The sequence below is a fragment of the Chelonoidis abingdonii genome, chromosome 14 (genome assembly GCF_003597395.2).
Source record: "Chelonoidis abingdonii isolate Lonesome George chromosome 14, CheloAbing_2.0, whole genome shotgun sequence".
Classification (NCBI taxonomy): Eukaryota; Metazoa; Chordata; order Testudines; family Testudinidae; genus Chelonoidis; species Chelonoidis abingdonii.
The window spans coordinates 8,639,359-8,660,045 of record NC_133782.1 but is presented as its reverse complement, the minus strand read 5'-3'; the positions used below and the strand labels follow the sequence as shown (position 1 = coordinate 8,660,045).

The 20,687-nt window shown below is 40.9% G+C and overlaps 1 protein-coding gene across 4 annotated transcripts; it reads left to right on the top strand.

The window, feature by feature from the left end:
- Positions 1 to 3,748: 3,748 nt before the first annotated feature.
- MTG2 (mitochondrial ribosome associated GTPase 2) lies at positions 3,749 to 18,314 on the top strand. Of its 4 annotated transcripts, none has more exons than XM_032802301.2 (7): positions 3,749 to 3,803; positions 4,515 to 4,727; positions 7,902 to 8,049; positions 12,068 to 12,183; positions 13,526 to 13,744; positions 15,544 to 15,682; positions 16,105 to 18,314. In XM_032802301.2, exons 2-7 carry the CDS (start codon positions 4,521 to 4,523, stop codon positions 16,497 to 16,499), a joined length of 1,224 nt encoding a protein of 407 aa, XP_032658192.1. In that variant the 5' UTR covers positions 3,749 to 3,803; positions 4,515 to 4,520; the 3' UTR covers positions 16,500 to 18,314. The 4 variants fall into 4 exon arrangements, with proteins under 4 accessions (XP_032658192.1, XP_032658194.1, XP_032658193.1 ...); XM_032802303.2 differs by lacking the exon at positions 3,749 to 3,803 and adding an exon at positions 4,040 to 4,332; XM_032802302.2 differs by lacking the exon at positions 3,749 to 3,803 and having other exon boundaries at positions 4,040 to 4,727.
- The last annotated feature ends 2,373 nt before the right edge of the window (positions 18,315 to 20,687 follow it).

Sequence of the window (20,687 nt, the reverse complement as noted above, 5' to 3'; positions counted from 1 at the left end):
TGTGTTGTCCATTTTTATGTATTAATGTGGAAACAAAAAGTGATGCCAGCATTTTGACTTTTTTCATTAATTGTATCATTTTCTGTTTTGTAATACAGAATGCTTGAAACTGGTTTAGGTTAAAATGAACTGATTATGAAGCCTATTGATGGTACTTTTCCTATGACGCAAAGACTTTTTAAAAAAGGACCAGTGTAATAACAATGGGAGATTCAGTTTTTATTGCAGACTTTTTGGAAACAATGCCTCATCACACTCCCTCCCCTGATAGTCTTCAGGTAAAGCTCATTGCATATAAAAACACTTAGTTTTCAGATGTTCTAAGTCAGTGTTTCTCAAACTTTTGTATTGGTGACCCCTTTCACATAGCAAGCCTCTGAGTGCGACCCCCCTTATAAATATATTAAAAAGTGTTTTTAATTTAACACTTTTATAAATGTTAAAGGCAAAGCAGGGTTTGGGGTGGATCTGACAGCTCCCAACCCCTCATGTAATAACCTCACCACCCCCTGAGGGTTCCCAACCCCCAGTGTGGGAATCCCTTCTAAAATTTTGTTCAATCTGCAAAGATCAAGCATTATACACCTCTACCTCGATATAACACGACCAGATATAACGAATTTGGGTATAATGCAGTAAAGCAGCGCTCCGGGGGAGGGGGGGCAGACAGCGGAACGCTCCCATGGATCAAAGCAAGTTCAATATAATGCGGTTTCACCTATAACGCGGTAAGATTTTTTGGCTCTCGAGGACAGCGTTATATCCTCCACTATCAGAGGGGTAGCCGTGTTAGTCTGGGTCTGTAAAAGCAGCAGAGAGTCCTGTACCTGTAGCACCTTATAGACTAACAGACGTATTGGAGCATGAGCTTTCATGGGTGAATACGCACTTCGTCGGATGCATGTAGTGGAAATTTCCAGGGGCAGGTATATATACGCAAGCAAGAACCAGGCTAGAGATAACGAGGATATCACTGTCTCCGGAGGATAGACTGTAACTTAATGTTGCAGATAAGTCCCCTGCTTTCACTGATGTCAAAGGTAAAACTAATGATATTAATGGGAGCAGGCTCAGGCCCAAAAGATGGAGACAAAAGCTCTGATATTGCAAAGATTTATGCTTAACTTTATGCACTGCAAGTACATCTAGTGACTTCAGTGGCAGTCCTTCCAATGGGTAGGTCTGCACAGCACCAAAAGGTTAATTCTGACCCTGGACAGACAAACGTGCTAGCTCTACTCTAGCTAGCACACTAAAAATTGCAGGATGGCCATGGCAGCACAGGCAGTTGCTCAGGCTAGTGTCCAAATACGTACCTGGGGGGGCAGGCACGATTGGATTCAGGTGGCTAGTTCCAACCACCCTGGTATCACTGCTATTTTTAAGTGCACTACCTTACGGGGAGCCAGCATGCATCTATTGTGGTGGGAAGCACCTGCCCAGCTGCTGTGTCACCATATCCCAGGCGTGAAGTTTGCCAGGCCAGGGCTCTATTTCAAGAGCCTGATAAGATAATACAAGAGAAAGCACAGACGATTTCAGGGCCCTCAGACAAAGCTCTAAATCAGTGGTTCCCAAACTTTAGCAACCTATGAACCCCTTTCACTAAAATGTCAAGTCTCACGAACCCCCTCCTAAAAACGAATACACCTCTACCCCAATATAACACAAATTTGGATATGACACTGTAAAGCAGTGCTCCGGGGGGAGGGGAGGGGGCAAGGCTGCACACTCCTGCAGATCAAAGCAAGTTCGATATAACACGGTTTCACCTATAACATGGTAAGATTTTTTGGCTCCCAAGGACACTGTTATATCAGGGTAGAGGTGTATTTCCAGGGATTTTCTACTTTACCTGAGCCTAAATTATAAAAGCAGTGATCTTGGAAATAGAAAAGTTGTTTTTGTGACATGCTTATTACACACTATTATTTATTATTACAGTATTTTTATTACATTATAAAAATGGCAACACTCTTCCAAGATCTCACTTTCATAGCCTGTATCACTTTAAATAAGTCTGTTATAAGACAAGGCTCTTATGTTTCATCAAGGAGTATCAGATGTGAAACAGCATGAAGGTATTTAAGAAGCCACCTCAGAGTTCCTCCTACACAAGCATTCAGGCAGGGCCGGTGCAAGGATATTTTGTGCCCTACTCAAAACTTCCACCTTGCGCCCCCTTCCCTACTCCCAGAGCATCACTTATTATAAACTTTCAAAAATGAATACTGCATAATATGGCATTGCTCATTAGAATTCATAGAAGGGGGTCAGAGGAGATGATCACAACGGTCCCTTCTGGCCCGGGGAAACCTGTGAGCAAGGGAGACTGAGACTGCCCCCAGCTTGCAGAGTCTCTAAACATTCCCAGGCTCTGAGTACTTCACCCTCTGGGGGTGGGGGGGGGTGACCCAGGGGCAAGGAGGGCAGAGCCGAGCTCCCCAAGGGAGCAGATGAGGATCTCCCTGGGGATCAGGGCTGGCTCCCCACGTTGGTACAGTGCCATGGGGGATGGGGTTGGTGTTTGGAAGTGGCACCTGTACCAGCCCTTTCCCCTCCAAGGTTTAGTTTCACTTTCGCTCGTGCCAGGAGGTGGCTGCGCCTGGCCCCAGGCACGGTGCATTGGAGGACAAAGCTCACCTGAGCTCAGGACTGTGTCATGCCTCCCCCAACAGCTCTGTCCCTTGGCCGTGCTGGTCGCTGCACCTGGTCAGCTGTCTCCTCCTTGCTTCCCCACAGGTTCCCACTGACCATCCTGTGTGGCGCCCCTCGCTGCGGGGGCAGGTTCTGGAGGCCTCGCTCCCCGCCCTGTCCCACTCAGTTGACTCCCATGATGCCAGACACTGCTTTTTGGTGCCCCCAAATCTTGGCATCCTAAGCAGCCGCCTAGTGGTTACACCAGCACTGCATACAGGTCTTGAGCAGTCAAGGCAAACAACACACATTACAACAAAGCTTAAACTTGTTCTTCATAATAAGTTTAAAAACAATACTAGCTGCCTACTTAATTTTAAAAACAGCAAAAAATATCCACCTCCCTTTCCATTTCTTATAAGGAGTCTTGAAGTTTAAATCTCCTCAGTGGGATAGATACCCTTGCTTTGATTGGCTTGGCTCTTGGACCTCTAGGGCCTCTGGGCTACTGGCCCAGTACTGCCTGGGGTTCCTAGGGGCAGCTAGGGATTTTTTTTCGCCCCCAAGAACCCCCTGTAACGTTTTGCAAACCCCCGATTGGGAACCACTGCCCTAGGTCGTTTCTAAAGCAGAATCAGCGTCTGACCAGCAAGGATTTTGTACAGCTGCTTTTGAACACGCACCGGGGCATCTCCGGGCAGAGAACATGCCCGCTGCTCTCGCCACAGGACTTCCTCTTCTTGCATCTGGGGCCCAGCCGCCAGTCCCCCCATACTCATCCCCATGGCTGGGGCCAGACCCCGAGATCCGTGGGCAGGGCCAGGATTGGGGGACTGGAGACCATCTAATGAGCTGGTTCTTCGCCCAGTCCCAGGCTCCTGGGTGCTTACAGGCGCGATGTCGGAGGCGGAGCATTAGCCGCCTGCACGCCGAGGAGAAGGGACAGCACGGCTCGAGCCCGCACCGAGCCGTTAGACGGGGCTCACACTTGACCGCCATCCTTTTCCCGCGCTTTTCTTACCTACGGGAGGGGGAGGAAGGGGAGAGAACTGCGCGTGCGCCAATCTGACGGGAGATGACGTCATTTGCGTGAGTTAGTGACCTCTGCGCCCAAGAAAACGCGATACTAGTGCGTGTGTCCGTCACGGGAAAGTTCTTCGGAGTCGGTGGGTACTGTGGGGGGGTTGGATTTGGGGAAGAGAGGCTGGGGCTGGGGCGGCAGGGGCTGGCTCTGGGGTAGCGGTGCGGGGCGCAGGGGCTGACTGTGGGATAGAGGGGGCTCTGGGACGGCAGAGGGGGTGCAGGCGCTGGCTCTCTGCTGCTGAGTAGAGCGGGGTTCTCAAACTGGGGGTGGGGACTTCTCAGGGGGTTGTGAGGTTATTACATGGGTGGGTCACAAGCTGTCAGCTCCACCCCAAACCCTGTTTTTCCTTCAGCATTTATAATGGTATTAAATATATTTAAAGGTGTTTTTAATGGGTGTGGGGGGGGGTCACACTCAGATGCTTGCTTATGAAAGGGGTCACCAGTACAAAATTTTGAGAACCTCTGCAATAGAGGGGCCGCAAATTATATATAGTCTGAACAGCCGTGCAGTGATGAATGCATGTGCATAGGCATTAGTGAAGGGAAATCAGTTTAGGGGTGATATATGTGTTTGGTGTCTGACTCTCAGAAAGATATTGTAGCGATTGAGTAAGAAAATATTTGTTAAATATTTATCAATCCTTGGACCTTGCATTTCTAACACACTATGTGTTTTGTTATGTAAACTGATTTTTTGCTCTCTTGGTTTGTATGTGAAACAGTTGTTTCTAGAGCCACAAAGGTAAATTTTAGTTAGTGGTGTTCCTTTGTCTATAATTTTCACTTTCTAGGTGGATATGCTGGGATCTAAAATCTTGCCATCAAGAACATGGGCTTTATTGGACGGCTTACGGCAATGGAAACCTGCATATTCACCACATATACAGATTTGCTTATTGCAGCAGCAGTTTAAGAGCTGGCAGAGGATTCTTTCCACAAGCGGTGCAAAGTGTGCAAAAAATCAACGTCTGAAACAAAAAAGAGCAATATCAGAAAAGAAGCTGGTAAAGTCTAAACTAAAATTCAGATAAGCTAACCTACCATATATTCAAAGAACTTGCTGTATGCTAAATGAATACACCACTCCCAGAGATGAGTGTTTTGTATATATTCTCCACTTACCGTTGACATTATAAGGAAATATTTTTATGAAATATAATTAACTTTTTGAGTAGTGGAAAAAATAATTGTAAATAAGTATTTCATGTTATAAAAATCTAAGTTCACAGTGAACATCATTCATGATGACTTCAGTGGTGGTAGTAGTAGCTATAGGAGTTGCTTCACTGTAGAGCAGTGGTTCTCAACCAGGGGTACATGTACCCCTGGGGTGCTCAGAGGTCTTCAAGTGGGTACATCAAATCATCTAGATATTTGCCTAGTTTTACAACGGGCTACATAAAAAGCACTAGCGAAGTCAATACTAACTAAAATTTCATACAGACAATGACTTGTTTATGCTACCCCTGTACACTAAAATGTAAGTACAATATTTATATTTCAAATGATTTATTTTATAATTATATGGCACAAATGAGAACATAAGCAAATTTTCAGTAATAGTGTGCTCAGACACTTGTATTTTTATGTCTGGTTTTGTAAGCAAGTAGTTTTTAAATTAGGTGAAACTTGGGGGTACGCAAGACAAATCGGACTCCTGAAAGGGGTAGAGTAGTCTGGAAAGGTTGAGAACCACTGTTGTAGAGGTTTTAATGATCATAATTCTCTTTTGGGTTGGAAAAATGACAAAGAACAATACATTATTATTTTTTAGACAGTTACCATTTTAAAGTTCAATTAGTGTTTTGCTTCTTTTTTTTTTTTTTAAAAGAAATTATGTAGCTCCAAAATTAACTAGTCTTTAAATCTAGGCAATCATAGGCTTTCTCATTTTTGTTTAGGTGCTTCCTTTTGGTTCTATATTTCAGCTGCAGGGAAACGAATTCATTTTTTATAATAAGCAATAATTGCATCTAGTTAATTTTAAAACAGCAGTTTGCAATTTTGCCATTTGGTGGTGCTAACTACATTTGGAAAAGGAGGCTTTTTAGCAACGGTCACATTTTTATGATAGAACCTCTGTGTTACAAACCCCTCGAGAGTGGAGGTTGTTCGTAACTCTGAACAAAACATTTTGGTTGTTCTTTCAAAAGTTTACAATTGAACACTGACTTAATAGAGCTTTGAAATTTTACTATGCAGAAGAAAAATTCTGCTTTTAACCATCTTAATTTAAATGACATAAACAGAGAAATAGTTTCCTGGACAAATCCTCTGCTCCTTTTATTTTTGTTGTTAGTTTATTGTGTTTGCTTTTTATTTTATGTATTTTTTGTCTGCTGCTGCCTGATACCTCATTTGGAACTGGAAGTATGCTATGTGGTTGATTGGTCAGTTCATAACTCTGGTGTTCATAATGCTGAGGTTCTGCTGTACTGGTGACTGTGCAAAAGGAATTTTGGTTATTGAAGAATTGGATTTTTCTCAGGTGCTTGTGTATCACGTTACTAGTAACAATTTTTCACCACTCAAACTATTTAAATATTTTAAAAAATATCTGTTACTAGATTCTTTTATTACCATTTGTAAGTAAATTTTTCTCCACATCTTGACACACAAGAAAATACCTATGTACATGCCAATACTTTTATAGCACTTTTCATCTGAGGATCTCCAGAAAATTTTCCAAAGGTTGGTGGATAAGTATAATTAACTCTGTTGTACATAGAGAAGTTAAAATGACTTGCCCAAGGTAATGCAATAAATCAGTGGCAGACTTGGACTCTAAGTATCTAAGACTCTTCACGCTGTCTCGTGCTTTAACCATTGTACCACTGCTTATGGGAAGTATTTAGTGATCCCCATCCTGCTCTGTTCCCAAGAAAGACCTTTTCTTAAATTCTTGATGTGTTGGAACATTGGACTGTTCTGTCTTATTAAATGAAGATTGAAGTTTGCATGAAGAATAGCATCATTGGAGTAGGGAGTAGTGAACTGATACCAGAAAATAGCCCTCCCCTTCATCCATTATGCAAACTTTAGCTCATGTACTGTATAAGAACCAAATCTACTCATTTCTCCAATGTTCAAATGCCTCATTCCTTCCATTTTGTGCTCATGAGTAGAACAAAAATGCTAGGTGATACTATTTGTATTGCAAAAGTACACAGAGGTTCCAAATCAGGATTGTGCTAGCTACTGTACAGTCATATAAGAAAGATTCAGTCTCTGCCCAGAGGTTCTCTTCAGAGAGTCTCCTGTAACTTTGCAGCCCAGGTTTGTAGGCTTGAGGTTCAGATATTTCAGATAAGCAGTAAGGAGTTTAACTGCTTATTATTGCAGAAATCTAATGCCAAATATTGAGGATCAGTCTCCACTAGCTTGTGCCAGAGAACAGTTTCATATTTACAATATAGTTACAGCTTGCTATTTTTATATCCTAGTGTTGCTGAGACCCACATATCCTTGTATCATCCATAGTTCAATGCACTTTTTTTTTTTTTTTTGGACTCTATGCACAAAATGCCCCTCAGTTTTTCCTACTCTGTTGGAAAAGTTCTTACAAATTCCAGGTCAGAGCAGAGGCTGGAAACTCTCTAAATGTAGTCACTATGGAGCATACTGACTTTTAAATATGCTTAGACTGGCCTTTTAAAAATTCCCCATGTACTGCCAACTACCTAGGTTACTGAGTTTCCTCGCTTCCTTCAGTCGAAGAAGAGGTCTGTGTAAGCTTCAGATCTTCTCTTTCACCTTCAGAAGTTGGTCCAGATATTACCTCACCAATTTTTTCTTTTTTTTTTCAGTAGATGTTCTTTATCATTTTAATAGTTTCCTAATATATGTAGTTAGAGAGGATGATCTTTGAGCATCTTCTCTCTGGAATTCTTTGCCAATGGAAACTCAAAGATGTATGTTAGATGTTTATGTTTTAAGGGTCTCTTAACATGTGTGATTCTGTGTACATCCTTCAAGATAATTGCTAGGTTAATAAGCTTTCTTCGGTTGTTGTCTGAACTGTAGCTATGCTATAGGTTTTGATTTTCAAATGGAAATTGGAATTCCTGGCATTTAAAGATAGCTATGTTTTATAGAAACTTTCAGGTTGTTGAAACAGAGGTCTGATAATGTTTCACTAAACTGTGGAGAAATCATATGAAACCATCTCTCCATTGCAGACCCGATATTTTGTAGATCATCGAAGAGTGTGTGTGACTGGAGGCCGTGGAGGACAGGGTATTAACTCTTTCTACAGTGAGCCTAGAAAAGAGTTTGGAGGTCCTGATGGTGGAAATGGAGGAGATGGGGGCCATGTTATTTTGAAAGGTAAAAGCTGTATATTCTTTTTGTCTTGTATACCACAGATTAAGGGATGGCTTGTTAAATATTGTCCCTTTGTTTAAAGGTATTTTTGATGTCTTTCCACAAACTGAGTTTGAGTGATAGAACTAATAAATATATATGACAGGAAAATGTTTTTCTTTTTCTTCACTCCATCTGTTCTTTGCAATACTTACAAGGATAGCCACTGCAAAGGAGATGTGAATGACACTGATCTTCTTACATGATCTAGCTAGAAAATATTTTAGGTTAAACTGATTTGAAAATCTAATGCTTTTTTAATATCTCCTGGCATATGCCTTGGAAAGTGCTAAAGTACTCTGTCGTCTTCCCGCACTAACACAGATTGCTCCTGACTCAGGGAGTAAAGCCAACATTTATTCTTTATAGAACTAAACACACACATTCCAGGTGCGCTTCTTTGACCTTGCCTTTAGTAATAAAAATGTGTGGCACAACAAAGATAAAATTCTACAAAAGTGTAAGCTAGATAAATACTAAAAAAATCTAACATAACCTCTTTGGGGGAGAAAAAGAACAAATATGACACGTGCTAGTTGTGTTTCTTAATGCACTTCTGGAAGACTCTCAGGTACTACAACATGAATGAGAGTGGTGTAAGAATCCGAGAAGAATAAAATACACACTTAAAAATGGGTATAATGTATGACCTTTAAAACAGACTTGAAACTACTAATTGGCATAACATCTGTGGAGCACTCAAAACAGAATTTCCCTAGGTTGATTTAAATTGGTGATTTTAAACTTGTTTTGCATTTGTACTTTGTAGTTATTTTCCTAAAGAGAGGTTGATTCTGATTGGTTGCTAAACATTAAACACATTGATTTTTAACTAAATATAGCCTTGACACTAAATTGGGTACTTCTTTTTGCTAACCAGCAGAATATACTATATCTATACACATTTATTTAAGCAATTATATAGCTTAACATACATTTATTAAGATTCATTTCTAACACTTTCTATGATAAAAATGGAAAATGACATTTCTTATTTACTAGATTCCTTTTTTATTCATGATTTGTGTCAAGTTGCATTTGGATGGAAATTAGAATTCATTTAAAAATGCACAAAAACAGTATTTGAACACTTGTTTTTGATTAGTTAAATAAAACTACCTGAAATTTGCTGGATACACAAGGAAAAAAGGAGTTAATCAAAGCTGGTTTTGCATTTAAAACTAATTGATTTTTTAAAAAAAGAAGTATCTGGAGTCAGTGAGTTGAACTGGTTGTTTCTGGTCACCATGTCTTTCAAGATTTTAGAAGTAGCAGATCTCATCCTCTCGCACCTCGTTTTTATTCATAGATTGAAAGAGGAAAACAAACCTTCCTGATTGATTTTCAATCAGTATCTTAACTTTGAATGAAATACAAATTATTAAGTTCAGAATAATTTAATGAAGTTTGGGGAAAAGGGATCCCTTGGCACCAGCAGAAACATGGAATCATTGTCGTAATACCCCCAAAAGTGTTGTCATATACTGTCTTGAACAACTAGAGAGGAGTTATGTTACTCTGTGTTGTAGGGGAAGGTGTCTGTGACACTACCCAAGATGAAGCAGCAGTGGATGCAAAGTTCAGAAGAACAGGCAGAATTAAGGCCCAAGAGATCCTATGTTGATCAAATACTCACTAGTAATCCTCTTAGAAGAATGAATAGAATGGCAAGTTCTCCCCTTATCAGTTTATTTTTTTTTCAAAAGGCATTTGATAGCCTTGGTGGGGGGGCATGCACTGTAGAATATTCCTCAGTCCTATGGAGTCCCAGCTAAAGTTGTCAACATCAAGGCCATGTATAGCTGTGCAAAATGCTCTGTAAGGTTGAATAGCGAGATAAGAGTCGTTCATCATGGCATGGCATGCATTTTATCACCTCTCTTGTTTGGCATAGCCATAGACTGGATAAAGAGGAAGTGTATTAGCAACACACACTGCTATAGCATGGGTAGATGGCAAGTGGCTAGAAGACTTAGACTTTGCTGATGATATTTCACCACTGAGTGAAATGCATGAGAAGTTACAAAGATAGACAACCTGGGAAAAATAGCAGACTACCAGGGTTCAAAATTAGTTATGCTAAAACTTTCTTGAAACCCAGAAGTCAAATAGTAACATCACATTAGAAGGCAAAAGCCGTCAAGAAAGTAGAAAATAGTGCACCTACCTTGGCAGCAGCATATTGTCCAATAGAGTCCACAAAAAGGAAGTGACCCCTAGGAAAGGCCTCCACAGCATTTACTAACCTCTACAATGTGTAGAAATCAAAGATCTAGAACACCAGAAGAAAACTACATTTGAATTTAAAATTCTCAGTCTCAGCACTACCATGGCTCCAGGAGCTGAAGAGCTTACATTTTCTATCAAACATTAAATAGAAAACTGGACACCTTTAAAAATAAGTGTCTATGAAAGATTCTGGGGGTTGGTTGGAAAGACTTCGTCTCCAGCAAAGAGATCTGAGAAATCACTAATCAGCTGCTCATTCCCACCAGAATCAGAAGGAAGTGTTTGGATATATTTGGGGCATGCACTCCAGATACCAACACAGATTCCCCTATGAAGCGAAGCGGTCAAGTGGATACCAACTGATTTAAGGAAATGAGTGCCCAAGAGAAACCTTAATAAGAATCCTTGGCAGGGAGGGCAGAACACTCAATGTCAACACCATAAAGCAGATGGAAGCAGCAACAAATGGCAGAGGGAAATGGAAGAAACTACTTTCCACCGTGTGCACTAGTGTTGGCACTGGAAAGCTGTAGAATAAATCAAATATTAAGTCTTTGACGTTCCCTTCTGGTGCTTGTAATGAAAAATTTTTTAAAGTTTGATATTTAAGCTTAAAAATACTTTTAGCAGTTTTAAAACAACCTTTTTTTTTAGTGTTTAGTCACATTACAATGCTTCCTTTCATCCTTACACTTCTATGGCATGTTGCATTCTGAAGCATCTCAAGAGTTTTACAAACTACATTGACAACAGTAACTTTATCCGTCACAGACATGCCTCCACTTCTGTTGTGAAATACAACTTTTTTTTTTTTTTTTTTTTTTTTTTTTTTTTTAAAGAACTCATCAACACTACGTAACATAAAACAGGCAGTGAGGAATTCCAAATCCTATTGAGGCTGGGCTGTAGGAAGACTACAATGAGAGAGAGTGTCATTTTGCAAATTGGAATTTGGCCAACATTAATACTGTGCTTTCTAATGACCGCAAGTGATCAGGATCTGATTTTAGTACTCCTCCAAAAGGCAACAATTCCAATTACACATTCTGTATTAGTATCCTATTGGGTTACTGATTCATCACTACTGATTAAGAAGGGATTCCCTTCAACTGGATAATAATACATAGCACCTATATAGTGCCAGCACTACTTTGGAGAGTGGTTTGGATGTTTCTTGGAAGTTTCCCTGTCTCCTGCAGACCAGGTCTGATCAAGGATAGCTTGTGAGATTATTATTAGTTGTATTAGAGTAGACTCCATTGTGATGGGTTGTGTACAAACAGAATAAGAGACAGCCTGATAAGATCACAGCTTGTGTGGCATAATTTAAAAAAAAAGTCCAGACTCTTTGTGAAACATTTAAAAGCTACTCTGAAACCTTTAAAAACACAATAACTTGTCAAAGGGAGAAATTTAAATTGATTTTATTAGTCCTCACATTGTGAACTCAGTGACTAGCAATGAATTGATTACTGTGAAATGTTCTTCATTGGTTAAGAAATTGGTTTTATAGTTGGTTTACAGAGCTTTGGATGGGCAACTTCCATTGTTATACTTTATAAACAAGCATATAAATAAAACGGTGGAGTTTTACTTTAATAGAATTGATATCATATACCTCCCTTGGACTCTCACTCTAGCTGATGGAATACTTCTGTCTCTGCTACACTGAAAAGGATTAGGTGGTCAAAAGATAATTCGACTGTTTTTCTTTTAACATAAGAATGTTTTTAAAATGTGCTTTGCTTTATAGCTGACCAGCAAATCAAATCACTGGCTTCAGTCCTCTCATTATATCGAGGTTTTGATGGAGAAAGAGGGAGAAGCAAAAACTGTTACGGAGCCACTGGTGGATACACATATATTAAAGTAAGATACTGTTGCTGACTACTTTGAAAGTTTTATGTGAGAATTCAGGCCTCAGTCCTGCAAAAGCTTACCTGTGTGAGTAACTTTGTGCATGTGAGTAGTCCTAATGGGACTAGTCAAAGTGAGTGTTCATAGCATCTGGGCTAGTTCACACACAGCCATGACCAAACTGCTTTGTTCTCATTGTTCACACACCAGAACCTCTCTGAAACAGCATGCTGCATCTCGCTAAAACAAATACTCACCAGCCTTTGCTTCTAGAATTCATATAGGCAGTGCAATCACACGCACAACTTGGGACATGTCCATTTTGATGCCAATCCCTACTATGCCTTCCAAGCTCATGACTATATATTCTAGCAATGTTGTTTGTTCTGACAGTTTGTCTGCAGATCCCATGTGAGAACAGATTTCACCCTTTATCATATGGTTTATTAGCACAAATTAAGGGAGGCTTTCCTTGCTTCTAAGCCTTGTCTTCACTAGAAAAAAAGATATATTTTTAATAAGCTAGAGTTTACGTTGACCAGCTACAATATTTAAAACTACAACTTGCCTTGTCTCCACTAAGACTTTAGTACACTAGCTAACACACATTAAAAAGCACCTTTGTTGCCTACGGTAGATATGGCCCTAAGCTTTATACCTGTATTTAGTGTTATCCATAAAATCAACCAGCAGAGTCTGTTTTGGAGCTGTCAGTTGTTGGGGCGTGACTTTATGTATTGATGATGATTTATTTGTGGTCATGCCCAAAATCAGATAAGCACTTTTCAAGTAGAGAGGAAGACAAAACCCAGACAAACCACACACGTGCGTGCATACTCCAGCAAGGTGGTAATAGTAAGGCATCACGTTGGTTCAGTTTTTTTTAATTAAACAAATTCCCCGTCTGCTTATATGTCTGTTGCAGCTTCTTTATTTTTTAATTTGTTTTAAAATATAAATCATTCTTACCTTGCTTTTTAGCTTCCCAGTATGATCCCTAATCTGCTTGTTAGTATCTTGAATTGATTCACCACCACTTTGTGATACCTGGTACTGGGAACACAAAAAGGCCAAAAAAAAAAAAAAGTATAGTACCATTAACATTCTAAATGTCCAACAATTAAACAGTTTGTCAGTGCTGTTTGGGTCTAGAGTGAGAGTGCTTATTTGGCTTCTCCTGCTAGATCTGGGTCCTAATAACTCTTTTTACACTTTCATCCAGCTGGGAGATGGAAGGTTGTGGTGTTAGCTAGACACTGAAAGCATCCGCAGCCACCGGGAACAGCTGAATAGTACTGTTAAGTATTTGGACTTTCATAGTTTGTTTTTGCTTAGGACTATCTGTCTTGTCAAGGTTCCTGTAGGCACTGTAGTTAAGGCGGATGGGAAAATTGTGGCTGATCTTGCTCAGCATGGCGAAGAATATGTTGCCGCTTATGGAGGAACTGGAGGGAAGGGTAACCGGTTCTTTCTGTCCAATGAGAATCGAGCACCAATGACAGCTACTCTAGGAGAATCCGGTCAGGAAAGAGTCCTCCATCTGGAGCTCAAGACTATGGCACATGCAGGGCTGGTGGGTGTTGCCTTTTTTGTTTTATTAACCTTTAGTATACACTTGACTAGCTGACTAAAGAATGTTGCTTTGTTATATTTTGTTGTTCTCTCAGCAAGTTTGTGTGGGAGATGAATGTCAATGATTGCTTAGTAGAGGAGTATCCTGAGTGATATGACTTTCTGTCACTTTTTTGCTACCGCTTTATATATAACTTGATGCCATATCTCTCTTTGGTAAAAGGCTTCATGCCAAATCAACAGGAAACAAGGTACAGGCTTCAGTAGTAATTGTTTTATTATTGCAGTCTCCCATAAATGTCTCTTTAGAATATGTCTTGACATAACAGAGGGCTTGAATGTGTACAGGCAGCCAAGTTATCATCAGGGATCAACCCCCCAATCTTTGGCACTTAAGGGCTTCTGCCACTGAAGGAGAACTTTTGTTTGCTGTTTTTAAAGTAATTGGACAAGCTGTTTCTGGGAGACATGATGACAGGCGCTGAGACAGCATGTTACAACTAGAAACCATCAAGAAACACTTATGGCTCTTAAATAACATCCCTTTTTAACAAAAACATAATCACCTTTCAGTCTGTCTTTACTTTGCATTGTTATTGGTTTTAAACTGTTAGTTTTTTGTATAGGTTTCAGATATGTAAATTTTGCCCTAGTATTTAAGTTTGAATGGTATGCTAATGCTAAGTCTATTTATAGTTGGAGCTGTTGAACAAACCCTTATTTTACAGCAGTACATACAGTGCATGTATCTTGCAACATTTGTCTGGTCCAGAAGAGCTTTGTAAAGAAAAAGAAATGAACCAGCATGGCTGGTTCAATAAACTTAGCTGTATCTTAGCCTGGGCAATCTACTCTGAGTCTTAAATTGGCAGCACTAAGTCCAGCATTTTGACTCCTAGCTTGTGCCCATAGAAGCCAATGGGAATTTTGCCACTGACTTAAATAGGAGCATTATTGGGGCTTAAATTGACAAGATAAATTCATGACTGTCCAGATCTCTGCTATACTTATTATGGCAGTTGTTCAGAATGATTATCCCCAGCAGGCTGGAAAGTGTGATTGTTTCATGTAAGTGCTTTTGACTCTGCACACACTTGTCTGTATCAGACAGGGTATCCTAAAGCTGTTCTAAGGCCATTCCTCCCAGCAAGCATAGACTTCCTAGGAAAGTGTTTCAATATGTAGGCTTTAGGAGTGAGGAGGAACTAGCCTCAGAGACATTCTGCAATAGAAGAATAATGGGAATAATGTTAGTTTACCCACAGAGCATATTGTAGTTCTGTTACCTTACAGTCCAGATGAGGAGATTGATTCTGGGGAAGGCCCATTGATGATAATTACTCCTAGTAGTCAGATGTATGAGAGGTCCGCCAACATCCATGGCATGGAAAATCCTGTCCATGTTAAAAATGACAAGCCTTATGTCAGAATCAAGTAGATTTTATAATGTATGGTCACTATTTTTTGGAATTTGAAAATAAATACATACCTGACAAGTGGTTGACCCACCGGAGATGGGTCTTTTAAAGTAATAAATGCAGGTTATGAGTAAGACTTGTTCATGCTTGTATGGAAAGCTCATATTTTAATGATATAATGGAAAACTTAAAAATAAAGAAAAATGGGCACCCAGATATCTTTAGATGTGAGCATGCAAAACTGATGCATTTGTGCATAAATGGCTGTACAAGTCTCGGAGTTATGAGAACTACTAAAGAATCATCTATATATATTTGCAAGTAATCTCTCTTTATTTTGGTTAATCTGGAATTGTGGCCTTGTTGAATATTTGTGTTCCAGGTGGGATTCCCCAATGCTGGGAAGTCATCGCTTTTGCGAGCAATCTCCAATGCAAAGCCTACAGTGGCTCCCTACCCATTCACAACCTTAAATCCACATGTAGGCATTGTTCACTACCAGGACTATGAACAAGTGGCAGGTATGTGTTAGAAGATTTTGTTTATATAGTAATTACTACTTTTAGTTAAGACATCTGATTGTCTCCCTTTATGTCCCTGCTTGAGACAGTAAAATAAAACTGTAAAAATAACACTCTAGGAGCTTACTAGTTCTAGGGAACTACAAACCTGATGTAAATGTGAAATAGATTTTAAACCTTGTATTGTATTTCATATATGTACTTTTGACCTCAGACTTCTGAGCTGAATTCAGCGTCTCTGGTGAAATTACTTGATTTTTTTTTTCCAGGGCTGCAGGAGACAGAGAGACAAACTCATGCAATGCCTTCTTACAGACTGCATTGAAAGGGAGCTATATAAATAGCTAGACTGACAGACAGACAAATAGAACCTCTTTAAGTTAAACATGTTGTGTTCACATTCAGTTCTCTCTCATTTATAGTTGCTGATGTTCCTGGTATAATAAGAGGAGCTCATCTAAACAGGGGCCTTGGATTGGCCTTTCTGAGGCACATAGAACACTGCTGCTTTCTCTTATTTGTGGTCGATCTGTCTGTGTCTGAGCCATGGATTCAGCTCCAAGACTTAAAATATGAACTGGAGCAGTATGAAGAAGGGTTGTCGAAGAGACCTCATGCTGTAATTGGGAATAAGATTGATCTTCCTCAGTCGAAGGCTAACTTATTACTTCTTAAGGAGCGAGTGGAGCAGAGAGTCATCCCGCTATCTGCATTGACAGGAGACAATCTGGAGGCATTATTGTTGCACCTAAGAGATTTGTATGATGCTTATGTAAGTACTGAACAATCACATAGACAAAACCCAGTCAAATGGTAGGAACTAGAGCTCCCGTGAGCCCTAGGCTGAATGGAGGAGGAAAACATCATCGTTTATCACAGGATGTTCAACCTGTGGAACTCTCTGCCAGAGGATGTTGTGAAGGCCAAGACTATAACAGGGTTCAAAAATAACTAGATAATAGAGGATAGGTCCATCTATGGCTTTTAGCCAGAATGGGCAGAGATGGTATCCTCAGCCTCTGTTTGCCCGAAACTGGGAATGGGAGACAGGGAATGGCTCACTTGATTACCTGTTCTGTTCATTCCCTCTGGGGCAGCTGGCATTGGCCACTGTCGGAAGATAGGATACTGGGCTAGATGGACCTTTGGTCTGACCCAGTATGGCTGTTCTTATGATGTATGTGTGCGAGAAGCATGGGGCACAGGAAACAACACGCTGTAGATTTATTCTTGATTACTACACCAAACAAATTGAACTATTAGCATCTCCTATTTTTGAGGCCTTTAAATTTTGTTGGAAAAAGCTTGAGACTTGTGGTGATGTGTGTGACAATTTGGCCTGTCACCTAGGGAAACTAGCTTACAAATTCTGGTTTACAGTAGGTTATAATAGACAATTTTTTGGCCCTGGAGTGATAACTAGTCTTTTAAAGTGATCATGGGTTGCACAAATTGTACTGGGAGCTATATCTGCCTGATGGTTGTAATAAAGTAGGCTAGGGCTATATTCTTGCAGATAGGAAATGTTCTCTTTCCACCTGTTTTCTTTTGTGGACAGTGTTCCTGTTCATTTGCCTTTCATTAAGTCATTTCTTCCTCAGAAGTAGTCTCTTGTGCATGTTCTTTGCCGAGGTATATTTTTGTATGTCTGCAAGACTATTAATATTGCTGTCCTGATGGTTGAGCCTCAAGAAGAGAAACAGAAGTTGCTGTAATGGTACTATCCTTTCATGTTCATCATAGGTAGAATGATGACCTTTAATCTCAACGGCGAAGCAGTTTCCCCCAAATGGGTTGTTTGCTCATAAAAGGCAACTTATACAGATGCTGCTGTTCCTCTATAAAGCCAACACTGGGAGACCACGCGTTGATCTCTTTCCATAGAGAATTCTAATATGCTTTTGGCATCCTGAGAATAAGACACACATGAGAAGTTAGGCAAGACCATCGTTCTTGGTTCAGCATTTATTTCTAAGGATGATGGACTATAAAAAGAATCAGATTAATTTTTACTTCCAGGCCACTAATCTGAAGTTGTGAACACCCTATATTTTTTTATTATATCAAGAAAATACAGTGACAACCATCAGAGCTTGCAAACATTCCATCTTATAATATACAGCTTCACCTTTCAAGGAATTAAAAGGACAGGTCTTAAGGACAGTTAGAGGATGTTTTTATAATATATTAGACCAAATGGAAACATTTATTCCCTAAAATAGTATTGGTTTTTAACTAAGCTTATTTAGCTGACAGTGAAGATTTCATGCTGCGGATATTTTTAAGGTTTAAATTTAACATCAGCCAGCACCTCTCCTCTAACTGCAATAGTGTGAGTTACTGAGGAGGATAAAAATCAGCTGCATGCTCTTTTTTAATAACTTCCCCACCGTTATAGGGAAGGTGACAATTCTCTGAACCTCAACTGATATGCAAAATTTGTGTGCATAATATGTATATTCACAAGCATGGCTAACATTTGAGGAGCACATCCTTATAAGAGTGGCTCATTCAGCCCAGTCATCATCTTGTATATGGACTCACTTCCTCCCATTACCATTTCTACACTGCCCAGCCAGTCACCTGTCACTTGAGGGAAAATGTAATATCAAAATACAGAATCAACAGCTGTTTTTTGTTTTTACAAATGGTTTTTTTTTTAGCCCCAAACCTTCCTGGTGTTTCCTATCAGCTTTGAAGAATAATCAAGGCAAATCTCAGAGATGTAGCGTCCTTGTAGATTGAGTACCACCTGGATCGATCTCTAGCTATGTGCTTAAGACAGTCTTGCTGGGTGTTCACTGGTTTCCATCACTGGTGGTCTTTTTGTGCCACTGAAGCTGTTAGCAGCCATGTGGTTGCTGACCATGTACTGGTATTCCTTGGTAAACACACTGTGTAATTCGTTGGTCTTCCATGCTAATAAGACTGGACCAAAGAGAGCTATCAAAACCAAAGTGGTGCTGATGATGGAGGCAGTTGCTCTGTTCAGTTACACACATTCTCATTGCTGATCTTGTTTTGCTATTTAGTATGGAACAGATTTGAATCAGGTCCCTAGTTACTCCGGTGCAAAGATCTATGTATATAATGTGAAAGAAGAGCTATGTCCCTTACTATTCTTCCAGAACAATTATAGAATCATAGGACTGGAAGGGACCTTGAGAGGTCATTTAGTCCAGTCTCCTGCACTCATGGCAGGACTGAGTATTACCTAGACCAGGGGTGGGCAAACTACGGGCCACAAGCCAGATCCGACCTGTGAGCCATTTTAAGTCACGCCGTGAGCTCCTGCTGGAGCGCCGTGTCAGGGGCTGCACCACACCTAGGAACCAGAGAAGGGACGTGCCACTGCTTCTGGGAGCCACTAGAGGTAGGCGCCACTTGGAGCCTGCACCCCTGAGCCTCTCTCCACTCCCCCAAACCTCTGCCCCAGTGCTGATCCCCGTCCTGCTCTCCAAACCCCTCGATCCCAGCACAGAGCATCCTCCTGCACCCCAGACCTTTCATCCCCAGCCCCACACCAGAGCCCATACCCCCAACCAGAACCTGCACCACTTCCCGCACCTTTGCCCCAGCCCTGATTTCCCCGTCCAAACCCCTCTGTCCCAGCCCAGAGCACCCTCCTACACTGCAAACTCCTCATCCTCAGTCATGGCCCGCCATACAATTTCTATTCCCTGATGTGACCCTCAGGCCCAAAAGTTTGCCCACCCCGACTTAGGCCGTCCCTAACAGGTGTTTGTCTAACCTGCTTTTAAATATCTCCAGTGATGGAGATATCACAACCTCCTTGGGCAATTTATTCTAGTGCTTAACCACCCTACTAGTTAAGAAGTTTTTCCTATTGTCCAACCTAAACTGCCCTTGCTGCAATTTAAACCCATTTCTTCTTGTCGTATTCTCAGAAGTTAAGGAGAACAATTTTTCTCCCTATTTGTAATATCCTTTTACATACTTGAAAACTGTTATCATGTCCCCTCTGTCTTCTCTTCTTCAGACTGAACAAACCCAATTTTTTCAGTCTTCCCTCCGATCATGTTTTCTATGTTATCTTTCATTCTGAGACACAGTGAAGTCTGTTTAGCTCACTACCTGTTTTTCTATCTTATAAAATAGGAAGAACATTTAATTACCTACCTCACATGCATGTTGTGAGGATTATTAATGGCTATATAGTGATCCAAGCATGGAACCTATATATATGCTAAATATGATTACAGACCCAGATGTTTTTGTGAAATTAAGAAAACAGGCCAAAGAAAGGTAAGTGAAAAATTTATCCTCTTATGAGAGAGAGGTGGACCATGTCTCCAAGTGCCCCTTACACTTTTTCATACTTCCTGCATCCTTCATGTCCAACTGTGACATTAGCATCAGTCTAAATGTGGGGCGCAGCTGTATGGCACTACTTCACCCAGCTGGATGCGGAGCCACTTCAGGCTTTGCTAGTTGGGTACTTCTGGAGAAAGGAATGGATGGGGATTAACGTTGTCAAGAACCAGTATGCTAATATTACTTTAGACCAGGGGTTCTCACAACAATTTTTTTTGGTGGCCTCAGACTGCGGCGGTGACCTTGGGGCCAGAGCCCGCCATTGTATGGCTGGGATATGGAGCCTGAAGCCCCATGGCTGGAGCCTGCCACCCGCCATCCCAGGGCTGGAGCCTGATCTCACCAGCCTTGGGAAGGTGGGGAACTCACTGACTGTTCCTCCAGCTTTTCTGTCACCAGAGGTGGGCAGGGTCCAACCATTGCTGGCAGCCCTAGGGGAGGGATTTGCTGCTTTTCTGACCCCCACGCCCTCCCCCCCATCACTGCCCGGGAGACTGTGGCTGTAAGCAAAGTCACTTGTGGCCATATTTGAGAAACATTGCTTTAGACACTGTCAAGTACAAATCTGTCATTTTAAAGCCACTTGTCACTGCTACTGTGCAAACTAAGTATTCAGATTTTGGCTGACCAGCATTCTGGTCATATCAAAACAGGGACTCACAAGCCTCCC